The 14,872-nt window shown below is 39.5% G+C and overlaps 1 protein-coding gene across 4 annotated transcripts in view; it reads left to right on the top strand.

The window, feature by feature from the left end:
- LOC117405866 (SR-related and CTD-associated factor 4-like) overlaps positions 1 to 14,872 on the top strand; it is a 51,169-nt gene that overhangs the window by 22,227 nt on the left and 14,070 nt on the right. For 3 of the 4 annotated variants that reach the window (XM_034009314.3, XM_059029708.1, XM_034009312.3), the window contains 10 exons: positions 7,391 to 7,435; positions 7,529 to 7,690; positions 7,867 to 8,008; positions 9,110 to 9,252; positions 9,889 to 10,038; positions 10,139 to 10,233; positions 10,753 to 10,870; positions 12,166 to 12,351; positions 13,927 to 14,015; positions 14,562 to 14,752. In XM_034009314.3, the coding sequence (XP_033865205.2) occupies positions 7,391 to 7,435; positions 7,529 to 7,690; positions 7,867 to 8,008; positions 9,110 to 9,252; positions 9,889 to 10,038; positions 10,139 to 10,233; positions 10,753 to 10,870; positions 12,166 to 12,351; positions 13,927 to 14,015; positions 14,562 to 14,752 (1,321 nt within the window). The remainder of the gene's footprint in view (positions 1 to 7,390; positions 7,436 to 7,528; positions 7,691 to 7,866; positions 8,009 to 9,109; positions 9,253 to 9,888; positions 10,039 to 10,138; positions 10,234 to 10,752; positions 10,871 to 12,165; positions 12,352 to 13,926; positions 14,016 to 14,561; positions 14,753 to 14,872) is intronic. The other variant, XM_034009313.3, reaches the window with a different exon arrangement.

Raw genomic sequence — 14,872 nt, 5'->3', positions numbered from 1 at the left:
CGACAGTGATGATCACAGGTCTCCTTGCTCTTCAACGACAGTCGAGCAATGGAATATAAACCTTCCTTAACACTTTCAATGCCACATTGTTTTCTCATACAATGTTGTCTTTCACAAACGTTATGCATGATTTTAGTAAGTGGTTTTATATATCCTTGAAAAAAAACAAGATACAACAAAAGGAATGTTCCCTACTTTGCCGGGTATGAAATGTTTGGTTGTAAAGGTATGCATTTTATTACTTAATTGGAAAATTGGGTAAAAATCCATACAATATAGGTAAATATGAAATAATTTCATCATAATTTTTTTTATACAGTACTTTATACACCGTATGTCTTCAGGAGAGGATAGTGTTTGAAAACTATAATATACTACACGCTATCTTCTTTTTTTTAATTCTTTCTTTTTTTTAATTCACAAAACATTAGAAATGAAACATCAACAACAATAATAAATATTAACAATGCAAGTTGTTCAAATTAATATATAGGAAGACCATAGATGCATATTGTGAAGTACTTTGTTCTTTCCAACAGGTGTTTGTCACTTTAATTATACACGAAACAAGGGTAGTGCTCTTTAAACGCCGTGGCGTACGTTTATTTAGCAAACTGTTCAAACAAAAACACACAAAACAAAACCTAGCCTTTCTTCAGGCGCTAACTAAACTGAGAAACAGAAAGGCTAACTAATGCAGGGCAGGGTAAGCCTGTTCCCCTGTTTAAACTAATTCCCAGAATCACCTCAGCCAAATCACTGTCCAGAACTCCGTTGTCAAGGATCGCCGTACCTTTATTTTGTTATAAGGAAACCTTTTGTCCAACACGCTGGTTTCTCCACTTCAACCCTCTCCCCGAACACACAAACTGAAACCCTTTTTAACCCCGACCTGATCACTTCCATCTGATCAGCATTTGCCGATTAATTATACAATTAAACACTTGTTACATTTGTTTCAACACAGTGTGTGGCTACCCCCCATGGTCCTAAAGCCTCCAAATTACTGTCTGGTACATACACATCATCACATACCCTCCCCCTCTGCACGATCCCGTGGGGTCGGGCATACAAGACTTCTGCTGGCTGCGGAAACCTAGACAGGAAATCAGCATTTATGTGCTCTTTACCTTTTCTATGTATTAAGTCAAAACAGTAAGGCTGTAACGTTAAAAACCACCTGGTTATTCTCGCATTCTTGTCTTTCTGACGATACATCCACTGTAATGGGGCGTGGTCTGTAACCAGTGTAAATCTCCTTCCCCAGAGATAATACCTCAAAGAGTCCACTGCCCACTTGACAGCTAAGCACTCCTTTTCTATTGTAACATATGCTTTTTCCCTTGGGAGGAGCTTTCTGCTCAAAAATAAAACAGGATGTTCCTCCCCCTCACAGGACTGTGATAACACTGCCCCTAAACCCACTTCCGAAGCATCTGTTTGTAATATAAACGGTTTATCAAAGTCAGGACTTATCAAAACAGGTTCAGAGCACAGTGCTGATTTCAAATCTAAAAATGCCCATTCAGCCTCTGCTGACCATTTTACCATGTTAGACGTGGATGTTTTAGTGAGATCTGTTAAGGGCACAGCTCTTGAGGCAAAATTTTCAATGAACCGGCGATAATAGCCAATAAGTCCGAGAAAGGCTCGGACTTGTTTCTTGTTCACTGGACGGGGACAAGACAGAACAGCTTCAATTTTGTTTTGCTGTGGTCTAATTAAGCCATGTCCGAGTGAAAATCCCAGATACTTTGTTTCCTGCAGAGCGAATGCACACTTCTTTTTATTAGCTGTTAAGCCTGCTTCCCTTAACGATCTCAATACCGCTTCCACCTTGTATACATGAGACTCCCAATCAACGCTAAAAATGACCACATCGTCAAGATAAGCTGCTGCATAGTGACTATGTGGCCTGAGTACCCTGTTCATAAGCCTTTGGAACGTGGCTGGGGCACCATGCAGACCAAAGGGCAACACTGTAAATTGGAATAAACCCTGTGGAGTTACAAATGCTGTCTTTTCTTTTGACTCTGGTGACAATGGCACCTGCCAATAGCCTTTGGTCAAGTCGAGTGTGGTAATATACTTGGCTTTTCCCAACCTTTCTAGCAATTCATCCACCCTCGGCATTGGGTATGCATCAAACTTTGATATTTCGTTCACTTTTCTAAAATCCATACAAAATCTTATAGTTCCATCAGGTTTTGGCACCATCAACACCGGGCTGCACCAGTCACTATTTGATTCCTCAATTACTTGTAATTCCAACATCTTTTTTATTTCTTTAGCGAGATCCCCCTGTTTAGACTCTGGAATTCGAAATGGTTTCACTCTGACTCGGGCTCCTGGAGGGGTAATGATACTATGTGATATAAGATTAGTTCTCCCTGGCAAGTCTGAGAACACGTCATCATTTCTATTAATTAGTTCTTTAATTGCATTACTCTGTTCCGCAGTCAAGTGTTCACCAATTTTCATTTCAGTCGCACTTGTCATACCCGGCAACTCAGGACCCAGTTCTAAATCTTCGCACTGTACTGTGCCTACTAAAGGTTCCCTGTCTACCCACGGTTTCAGCAGATTGACATGGTAAATCTGGTATGGTTTCCTTTTCCCTGTCTGGTACACCTTATAGTTTACATTACTTAACTTATCCGCTATTTGGAAAGGTCCCTGCCATTTAGCCAAAAACTTGTGTGCATGTGAAGGGAGCTAAACCAACACTTTGTCTCCCACTTTAAACTCTCTTAGACGAGCCCCGGCGTTATACAACGTTTTTTGTCGCTCTTGCGCTCTGACCAGATTTTCATTTACCAGGCTGCTAACCTTGTCCATTCTATCTCTCATTTTTATTACATACTCGACTAAATTGTCCCCTCTAGGTGGCGTTCCTTCCCACACTTCTTTGACAACGTCTAAAATTCCCCTCGGCTGTCTCCCATATAATAATTCAAACGGCGAAAACCCAGTCGAGGCTTGAGGAACCTCTCTGATAGCGAACATAAGATAAGGAAGAAAACTATCCCAGTCTCTGCCGTCTACGTGCATTACCTTCTTTATCATTTGTTTTAACGTTTTATTAAACCGTTCCACCAAACCATCCGTTTGTGGGTGGTGAACAGAGGTAGTAATTTTTTTTACTTTGCACAACTTACACATGTCTTTCATAACTGTGGACATAAAGGGGGTCCCTTGATCGGTAAGGATCTCTTTAGGGAAACCGACCCTAGAAAAAACCTGTATCAACGCCTGTGCTATATTCATTGAATTAGTGTTCCTTAACGGTATAGCCTCGGGGTATCTAGTGGCATAATCCACAATGACCAGAATGTACTGGAACCCTGTTTTAGACTTTTCCAAGGGCCCAATTAAGTCCATTCCCACTCTCTCAAACGGCACGTCTATGACAGGTAACGGGACAAGCGGGGCTCGAGTAGGTTTCCTGCCAGTGACCAGTTGACATTCCGGGCAAGCTATACAAAACCGCTCTACATCCTTATAGACTCCTGGCCAATGAAAACGCATCATTACCCGGTCCCTAGTTTTCTGTATGCCTAGATGCCCTCCTAACAGATGACTGTGAGCCAGCTGTAGTATTACCCCTTTGAACTTACTTGGCACCAGTAACTGTTCTAACCACTCGCCACATTCAGTTCTAGTGACCCTATACAAGAGATCATTTTTAACAATGAAATGTGGTATAGTCACCGTGTCCCTATTTTCCCAATAACGTTCGTCCGGTACCACAGCTTGATTAAAGGCATATTGTAGGTTTTTATCTTCTATTTGTTCTCGTTTGAAGTCCAAAGAAGACACTGCTAGCTCATCCCACATCTCGGGGAGGTTTTCCTCTAAACTTCCTAACGACTCAGATTCCCTGTTAGGCTGCCCTACACGCGTTTGGGGGTCTGCACTTTTGCTTGTATATTTCCCCCCAGGGAGCCTTTGCGGTTTAGCTTGGGTCCTATACTTTTGACTTCGTGTCTTCCTGGTTTTTCCCGGTTCAGCTAGTACCTCTTCGTCAAACGGAAACAATTCAGACAACTCTGGGTTCTGGCCACTAGATGACCCTGCCTCATTAGTAGCAACAAAAACCTCTCGCAACTGTACTAAGCGAGCAAATTCGGTACAATCACGACCCACAATCACTGGATAAGGAAGTCTAGGTAACACTCCCACTTTTAACTTTACCTCCTGGGAACCTATTTTTAGATTTACGGTGGTAGCTGGGTAGGTTTTAATATCACCGTGGATGCACATTATTCGTACCTCCGCCTGGTCTGTAGAAAAGTGTTCCCCCACCAGGTCAGAGGATATTAAACTCTGCCCACAGCCTGAATCTAACAAAGCTACTGTGCTTTTATCGCCTATTGTAACAGCAACCACATACTCTGTTTTTGGTGACCTGCAGGAAAATAAGTTATTAACCGTAGTCACTACATGACAGTCCATTGACTCTACCGTCTCCCTCTTGGGACAATTTCGGGCAATGTGCCCCCAACCATCACATTTAAAACATTGCACCCTGTGATATGGCAAACTCTGCATTTCATTCCACAATTTATTCTCCCCTGCCCAAGGTCCCTTCACGGTTCTAGACCGCTCTTCAGCGCCCCCTTTTTCCCACACATTCTTACCGGGATTCTCGGCGGTGCGTTGTTTCGGGCTTGTGGGGCGCCAGTTGCTTTTGGCAAAACGGGATGTGGGCTGGGCAATTTCCAGGGCAGTGAGTTGACGCTCGACCAGGGCGATTAGTTCATCGGCGGTGTTTGGACTGCCCTGTGCCACCCATTTTCGTAAGCCCACTGGAAGGTTCCTCAGATAATGGTCGAGGACCAGTAGTTCCACAACCCGCGCTGAGCTATTCGTCTCTGGTTTAAGCCACCTACGGGCTAAGTGGATTAAGTCAAACAGCTGTGACCTTGGTGCTTTTCCCTCTTCATATCTCCAAGAATGGAAGCGTTGAGCCCTCACAGCTACGGTGACCCCGGCTCTCGCCAGAATCTCAGCTTTCAGAAGATTATAATTAGCTGCTTCTGTTAGCTCCAAATCAAAATAAGCTTTTTGAGCATCTCCACTCAAAAAAGGCGCAACAATGCCAGCCCACTGCTCAAGTGGCCAAGCCTCTCGCTCGGCGGTCCTTTCGAACGCCAACAGGTAAGCTTCCACGTCGTCTGCTGGGTTCATTTTCTGTAAAACATGGCTAGCTCTTATAGGACGTGGTCCCGCAGAAGCTGCTCCCCCCCGTTCTCCAGAATTCATCTGGCTCCATAGTTCTCTCCACTCTCGACGATCCTGCGCTGCTTGTTCTGCCAGGGCTTTGGTATGCTCCTGCAAAGCCGCTGTGGCGAGCTGCTGAGCTGCTGTTGCTTGTAGAACTGTTTTAAGTAATTCTTCCATGTTGCGGGGTTCTCAAAGAAAACGATGCCCCACTTCTGGTACCAAATGTGAAGTACTTTGTTCTTTCCAACAGGTGTTTGTCACTTTAATTATACACGAAACAAGGGTAGTGCTCTTTAAACGCCGTGGCGTACGTTTATTTAGCAAACTGTTCAAACAAAAACACACAAAACAAAACCTAGCCTTTCTTCAGGCGCTAACTAAACTGAGAAACAGAAAGGCTAACTAATGCAGGGCAGGGTAAGCCTGTTCCCCTGTTTAAACTAATTCCCAGAATCACCTCAGCCAAATCACCGTCCAGAACTCCGTTGTCAAGGATCGCCGTACCTTTATTTTGTTATAAGGAAACCTTTTGTCCAACACGCTGGTTTCTCCACTTCAACCCTCTCCCCGAACACACAAACTGAAACCCTTTTTAACCCCGACCTGATCACTTCCATCTGATCAGCATTTGCCGATTAATTATACAATTAAACACTTGTTACATTTGTTTCAACACAGTGTGTGGCTACCCCCCATGGTCCTAAAGCCTCCAAATTACTGTCTGGTACATACACATCATCACAATATTTAAAAGTGAAAAAAATAATTTATACATGTATAATTAATTAACTATACAATACATTCCATAAATGCAATAATGTTTTCACTGTACAACCAAAAAACGAAATGTTGTAGAGACCCCGAAATATAATTCATACTTCATTCAGTACTAATAAATCAATGAATAAAATTATTAGTTTATCTAACAATGACACATTTGAGTCATTAATTGGCCTTACATTTTTTGTTTTCAACACAAGTTCCACACACTTGAAAAATTGGCACGTTTTTTTTTTCTCCTCTCCTACCTCGTCTCTTCCTATCTCGCTAGCTAAACTGTCCTGAGGATCACAACTGTTCTGTGGCAGCATTTTTATTTGTAAAACGTAATCATGGAGAGAAAGGCAGTGCGGCCCAAGACGTATTTGAGGGGGTTTGTTTTGAACCTGTGGAAGTGTCCCGCGGCACTCAATCTGACAAGCTGCCTGCTATGCCCTTCACACACAGACACTGAAAACTTGCTAAGTTATTTTCCACACATATTTAACTAATATTTGACTTTATTGTAAATCAATCAGAAAAAATCATGTAAACATTACTTTAAGTAGCAGTAAGCATTTTTTTTTTTTTTTTAGCAGTAAGCATTTACAAGTTCTCATTTTCAGCGATTTACATCTAAAAAGAATGACATACGATTAACAGAAGCTGTTTATAAAAATCATTTTAGATTTAATTAAGTAAATATCAGAAACTAACATCAATTCTTAAACTAGAGAGGTGCTGACAGACTGTACGGAAAAACTAGTCCTATCACTTCACGGTGCAAGCACCGCCTCCTCTCTCTTGTTTGGTTGTCAGCAACATCACTTTCATATGTGATTTGCTAAAAAAAAAAAAAAAAAAAAAAAAACACTTGAATGACACCATATATTAAATAATAGACCAATCGAAAGCAGTTGTGGTGCTTATTTTGGTGACAATTTTTGCCAACAGCTTCTGTTTAAAGGTACAGCGGTCTTTCGCAAATTCGCACCACTGGAAGAGAGCCGCTGGCATTCAAAGTGTTAAGTGTACAAAAACGTACCCACCACTGTGGCGTATAAGTATGTGAAATGTACCCGCCACAGACCAAATGAAACCGCGTTTGGCGGGTGTTAATTTCAATCCCTGGTGTCAGTAGACCAAGACAAGTACTACCCAAAATAAGACATGCAACAGATAAATTGGCCATGGTTTCGGATTTTTTCAGCTCCACTTCATTTTTGTTTTCATTTAGGTGATGAAAAGTAAGCATGCAGTTGTTTGAAAAATTTTGCAATGGCATTTGTAACCATGCTATTCTTGATGGTCATAAAAACATCTATCGTGTGTTTTATACTCTTAGCGGATGTACTGACATATTTTTATTCTTTTTAATTTATACCTCTTCCCCATTTCTCTCTAGCTTTACAAGCATGTTGTCCAAATAGTAGAGAAGTTCATCAAAAAGGTAAGACAACCCCAACTCTGTTTTTAGTTGTGTTTTATTACTACGTTTAAATAACTTTTTTCCTGACTTGTATCCTCCTTTATTTGCTTGCAGTGTAAACCAGAATATAAAGTTCCAGGATTGTATGTTGTTGATTCCATTGTCCGCCAATCACGTCACCAGTTTGGACAAGATAAAGATGTGTTTGGGCCCAGGTTTATTAAAAACCTCACTGGAACCTTCCAAAACTTGTACTTGTGTCCTACTGAAGACAAGGTAATTCAGCTATGGCCAGAGGTTTTATGAAATGTCTGTATGATTTCCTAAAGATACTAATGTTTTTACTGTATTTGTATTTATGATTTATGGAAATATCATTGTCTTCTAAAGAAATGTAATAGGCATCTTAGATGCATTAAATTAATAATACAATTCAAATAATTTATTTACAGAGTAAGATAGTGCGTGTATTGAACCTTTGGCAAAAGAATGGAGTTTTCAAGATTGAAATTATTCAGCCTCTACTGGATATGGCAGCTGGAACTAGCACTAGTGCTGCAGTGCCTGAATTGGATAATGATACCAGTATACCAGGTGAGTTCTTTAAGTCATGAAAAATGCAGCTTGTTTCTATCAAGTTATCGTTTTTTTGCATGTCTTCAAAACTTGTGTGGTATAGTGCAACTAGACTTGCCCAGCATGATCGAAAAGCAGTGGTACTAAAAGTGTGTATTATACTAAATCCATAAACAATTTAAATAAATGTCAATGTCATTTGTTTTATAGTCTAATTAAATAATTTTCTTATACCATAGGTAAAATGCAGTTCTGAGGGGAAAAAAAAAAACCTGCATGTTCTACAATAGCAAACATTTAATTTTATTCTAAACCAAAAAATGTAACTGGAGCCATCTTTAAATGAAAAATATAGTTGTAGTATGGAGGTTTCACTTACAAAATATAAATAATAATAATAATCTTTAATTTCAAACAAAGGGAAAGGCAATATTTGTTATTGGTATTTTAACCCTTTGCGGTCCATTTATTCAGCGCGCCAGGTCCAATTTATTTTCACACGTGCAGTTTATTTTAGACGCGCTGTTTAAAAGTATTTTTTTTCACAGTAAAACAGGTTTAAAAGGCCCTGCATATCAACAGGACACTCAGTACTGCATCTCCAGCACCGACCCACCCCTTGTTCGCTATATTTTTCAAATAACTCGTAATAATAGTACATACCGATACATCATCTCTTGATCACTCGTGTTATCACCAAACTCCTCAATAATGCGATCCAAGTCGTTATTTTATAACTATAACATCTCAAAAAGCTCTGCAAATGTCTGTGATATTCTCTGAGCGCTGGATGCGGAAGCAGCTATCTTGTTTGTTTATGTCCGTGTTATCTATGTGGTGTCGGATCTATCAGTATTCATGAGATACGCCCCCCATTTTATTTATTTATTTATTTTTTTCGGGCTACTCTCGGCTCCTATCGGTCTCACTCGGCCATTGAATGGTTTTCTCGGCTTTTTCCGGAGAAGAAACGACTAGAGACCTGTTTTTTGCGTCTTTGATGATGTCGGACAGGGTCCGAGATTGGACCGGAAAGGGAAAATTGCGATGTCAGACCAGGTCAACATAGGACCTCAAAGGGTGAATGGTTTATGTTCCTAATTGGCCTGTTTACCTCAGTAGGATCACCTCCCTCGCCTGTGAAAGTCCCAACAGAACCTCCTCTGGTCACCACTAACTCGGCTCCCATCGTGCCACAGCTGCCCAACTCGGATGCCTTTGCTGCTGTCGCTCAGTTGTTCCAGTCAACACAAGGACAACAGGTAGGAGAACTGTGGGAAAGAAAATGGGCATCTTAACTCTTGCCATGCTGCAGACCTGCAGTCTTAAAAAGACAAGTCCATGGAAGACAGGAGACCAGGTAACTGGTGGCCCAATTAAAAAAATGTTTGATGCATAGTTCTGTATAATACACTGAACATTGAATTAGTTATCAAAGGTAATAGTTTCAGGTACAGTAACTAATACTTTTAAAACATTTTCTTATGTACTTATTGCCACAACAGATGTTTAGTGTACCATTTAAAATGTTAGCATTATATTTTCTCACAACAATTGTGAATATGAATAGAAAGCTTATATAGGTGCAGATAAAATACTTTATTTAAGCAGAGTTCTTACAAACTCTGCCTTCAGCATTAGATTTTACTGTACAACGTTATGGTTCTGTATTCTTGTTATTGCCAACTTGTTCCACCTACTGCTGTAGGATAATATTGCAAGTACCTACAGTTGTACAATAATAAACAATTCATATAAAATCCTCAGCTGGCAGCATGATTATCCTTTGCTGCCACCTGCTGCCCTATACTGAAATACAATTTTTAATGAAATAATTGTTGAGATTAAAAGAAAATACAAATTTCTGGTAATTGCACCTAATATTTGGTCTTTTTCAGCTACAACAAATTCTGCAGACATTTCAGCAGCCCCCTAAGCCACAGTCGCCTGCTCCTGACAACAAGGTGTTGACGCAGGTCCAGGCTATCACTGCTCAGTTGAAAGCCCCTGTTTCTCAAACTTCAGAACAGAAAGCAGCTTTTGATAAGGTAGCTATTTTGTTTTCTCAAGTCAAATCAATAAATAACCTTTACCAAGCATGAAGTGACATTTTGCACATTTAAAATAATTGGTTTTACTGATCTACAGAAACTACTTGATCGTTTTGACTATGATGACGAACCAGAAGGAGGAGAGGATGCAAAGAAGGATGATTCTACACCATTTCCTGCTTCACAGTCTTTGTAAGTATTATTGAAGCTTGACCATTTCAAAGTATTTGAGTTGACTAGTCAAAAAAAGAGGGTTTAGTAAAAGCACCAGACCGTAATTAACAAAAAAAAAGGAAGATACATCAGTACTTACTTGAAGTCTTCATAGTTTAGTTACCAAACTGAAAAAGGTAATGTAAAGTGTGTAGTTGGTTTTATATCTGCTGCTTATATCCGACTCCAAGAAAAGACTCGCTCCAGACTTCTAAACTCAAAATGATACACAAGATCTGCTATAGACCTTCTCAAGATAATAGTAGTGTAACACTTTGTATAGTGTCTGTTAAGAAATCAGTGACCATGTGCAATGTTTACAGAGCTATTAAATGCTGTATTTTAGGAACCTATTGCCTGGTTTAGATTATACTAGGTATTTATTATGAGTTGCCATTTTACTTGTTTTTACTTGGATGTAGATCCCAGTCACTTTTTCATCTATGCAAATGGGTTTATATCCCTTTTCATTTTTATTTTAATTGTTTACTTTTTAAGTGGGTTCCCTGAAGGAATGCAGCACCCTGTGTATCAGCAGCTTTCTGGTCAGATGCCAAACATGGAACATTTTCAGCAGCATATGTTAGGAATGCCACAGGAACCGCCCCATCATCAGGTAATTAAACACTACTTCATGTTCAATCTGGATGTAAACTTTTATATATAGGGTGATAACCAGACTTCTGCACACTACAATCTACAATGTCTGTATATGATTAAAGTGGTTAATTGCAGCAATGCTTTCAGTTAGTGTTGCATTTGCTTGGTCAATTCATCTGGAGGGTGAAGATGTCTCCACCCCTTCAATGGCTTCCTTTCCTGTCCCAGTAGACCCTGCTGAGGTGAATTGATCCAGAAAGTGCATAGAAATAGAGAGCTTTGTTTAACCTAGTGGTACTAGACATGCTGTTTTAAAATTTAAATACATGTGCTGTAACATTGGATGCCTATCTAATCCACTCCTCCTCATTCAAAAGCATTCCCTAACAGGGGTCTTGGTTCCTTTACCATGTATTGGAACTAAGTTTCCTGTGCCATTAGAGAAAAAACAGCCCCATAGAAGGATTTTACCACCTCCATGCTTGACAGTCGGTATGGTGTTCTTTTCTTTGTACGCCTCACCAGACTTTCTCCAAACATAACGACTATCAGCATGACCAAGTAGCCCTTTATTTTTTGTTTCATCACTCCACAAAACTTTTGACCAGAATTCGTATACATCATTCAAATGCCGTTTTGCAAACTTCAAGCGATTGTCCTTGTGATGTTTGCCTAAAAGTGGCTTTTTCCTTGGCCTGCGACCATTGAGACCTTCACCATGAAATACTTGACCTATGGTTGAAATGGAAACCCCCCATCCCACTTGCAGCCAATTCACTTTGAATATCTTTGGCAGTCAATCTCGGATTGTTATTAACCTTCCTCATAATTCTTCTACTTGTTCTTGGTAAAAGAGCCTTCTTTCTTCCAGACCGAGGGAGCGTTGTGGCAGTACCTTGAGTCTTGTTCTTCTTGATAATAGAAACAATAGTTGAAATTGGGATACTCAAGTGCTTGGAAATCTTATTGTATCCTTCTCCAGCTTTGACAATAAATAAAGGTCTTCAGATAGCTCTTTACTTTCCCATATTGACTTATTGGTAATGACAGCAATCATCCTATGCCTAACCCTTTTATACTCTCTAAGAATGTTCACCTTCAATCCAGAATTTTCTAGACTTCTAGAATTAGGTTCTGCATTATCATATTAAACTCTAGCACCTTGTAGACAGTACTGTGCTGCAATGCCTAGATAGAACACTTTGTTAACATTATTTTAACAGTTTTTTGCAATGCATATTTATATTGATTGGCTCTTAGATTACAATTGCACATGCCCAGGAATGTGATGGAAATGTACTGTCTTTTTAGGGCCCTCTTCCGCCCAATGGACAGCTTCAAGGATATAGCCTTATGCCTGCTGCATCTTATCCGCCAATGGTTCAGCAAATGACACAGTCTATTTTGCCACCACCAACTTCTCAAGTACCACATGGATATCCGCCAGGTTACCCCACACAGAACGAACCTTATCCACAACAGATGGTCCAACAACAAGTAAGTGAAATGATTCACTTTTTACAGCTTCTCCAAGAATCCTTAATGTATCGAAGAGAAAATGTACATATCGTAAAACTTCAAATAATCACCGGTCTCCAATACTCGGCAGGTCTAATAAGCGCTGGGGCTGCTGGGAAATATGGTCAATAGACGCTGGGTCTCTTTTAAACGCCGAGTTATGAATAATAATATAATGCGCGTCATACTGAATGTTCCAGTCAATACACACACACACGGCTGTACAGCAAGGTTACCAATTTGTTTTTCAACAGAGATGAAAAGACCCCGAGGCTCAGGGTGAATAATAAGTAAACTGAATTTAATTTATTTTAAAAGGTACACATATCAGGTTTTTTTTATGACGTTATTCATTTTAAAACCAGTTGTGAAGCTTTTTTGAGCGTGCTGAAAGTAAGTAAAATACAAACTTGTTTTCTGATGTTAACAAGGTTGCCTTTTAGTGTATTTGTATGTGTTTTTATTTTTGTTGTTTTTTTTGTATTAACAGTATTTAGTGCATTTGAGTCTTGCAATGAATATTCGTATTTTGCTCCTTTTCCAACGTTCTTATTTATCAATGTACACGTTATAAAAACAAATTAGTCACTTTTGCTTTGATTTTGTGATACAGCTGGTACTTGTATTGATTTTATTGTTAATCTTTAAACAGTTTGAACCATTTTTGAGTGTGTTGTGGGCCAACAGCATGAACTTATTTTTCATATTAACACAGTATTTCATGCGGTTGTTTTGCAATGAAGATTCGTTGCTGGTTAATTTTTCATCGCTTGTCCATGCTTACCAATGTACACGTTTTGAGGGTGAACAATAAATAAATATGTGTTAATAAAGCATGATACTTGCTGCTTTTATTAATTTTCAAACCATGTTTGTTTCTTTATTGTGCTGCAAGCCCACCTTTAATACATGTGTGTGTTCCCATATTTACAGGGCTGTCTTTACTGGATTTTACTGTTTTTATTATTATTATTACAATACAAACTGTTATTACCCACTGACACAACCTTTACTGACGTTGCTGGAATGTTGTAATTTACTTATGTCATTTCTATAAGGTTGTGTGCAGGCAGTTTTTTCATGATTGCATCGGAAGTATTTGCAGATGTTAGTGATCTTACATAATAAACACTGAGTCTCAAATAGGTGCCGGGGCTACTGGCAAATATTGTAAATAAAGGCTGTGGTGTTTATTTAAAGTTCTACAGTTATTTATGCCTCCAAAAAATTACGACTTCTTTAAGGTTTTTTCTCTGGTCATGTATTCGTAAACCAGAATGTACTTGATATTTTACTTATTTGCTGTATCTGCTTTATTTAAAAACAGATCTTATGTGGAGAGACAAGAGCATTAGTTTTGAAATGTACTAGTTTAAAAAATATTACAATGCTATAGCCTTCTGAGAAATCTGTATATTGCATTTTGCAGGTGCTTGTTTAATTTTGTACCAGTCCTGGTTTTGGATTGCAAAACAATTTATAGGCCAATGAGAAGTCTCATTTCTGAAACCCACTATTCACAGAAGAAAAACTTTTTTTTGGTTTTCCTTTCAGGATGTATCTATGGAAATTGACCCACCTTTAATGAAAGAAGTAAAACATCGTACAGAAAACAGAATGTCAAGATCCAAGTCTGCCTCCAGGTTAGCTATACACAGGTGTTAAGCATAATGTTGATATTGCCCACCTATTTCAGTGTGCATTTTTTATTTTTATTTTTTTTGGGTGGGGTGGTGGATAGGTTCTCTCTCCAGTGCTGCCAGTCCAGCACCTCTTATGAATACCAAGATGAACGAATGCATTACTCGCCAAGTAAAAGCACCGCATGTGAGCGTTGTTTGAATCCTGCTTGCATTTGCATTGCTGCATGGTTAGGGAGGAAAATCAGTTAGGGCTAGATCACCTCATCACCCTCCAGTGACAACTAGGCAGAGAGGAGCTTTGTTGCCTTGGTTTGGCAAGTGAAAAGATGCAATTGGCCTCTTGATCTTCGGTCCTAATCAGTACGTGGGTTGCAGCGTTGAGGAGACATATGAATTAGTCATTTCAAATGGGATCAAATAAAACAGATTTGAAACAAATGAATACAAAATAGTGTTTGAATTTAAAACTCACAATTATATATATTTTTTGAGAATCTGTTATTCCTGTTACTGATTGGTTTGTCCTATTTGTTTTTTTTTTAATAGATCCCCAAAAAGGAGACGTTCTCGATCAAACTCCAGGTCACGGAGGTCGCGGCACCGCCGTTCTCGGTCCCGGTCCCGCGATCGACGCAGGCACTCCCCACGCTCTCGTTCACAGGAGAGACGAGAGAGGGAGAAAGACAGGGAACGCAGGCAAAAGGGACTGCCTCAGTTGAAGGCAGATACACTCAGTGGTGAGCGTCTTTTGTTTAAAAATGTAGTAGTTGATTTTCATGATAACATGCTCTGTTTTTCAAAGTCTGGTGGCTCCAATACTTATGTACCCACAGTAAACCATGTGTCCTTTGGTATAT

The sequence above is a fragment of the Acipenser ruthenus genome, chromosome 9 (assembly GCF_902713425.1).
Source record: "Acipenser ruthenus chromosome 9, fAciRut3.2 maternal haplotype, whole genome shotgun sequence".
In the NCBI taxonomy this organism is placed as follows: Eukaryota; Metazoa; Chordata; class Actinopteri; order Acipenseriformes; family Acipenseridae; genus Acipenser; species Acipenser ruthenus.
The sequence above is the reverse complement of the archived record's forward strand: the minus strand, read 5'-3'. Positions and strand labels throughout refer to the sequence as shown.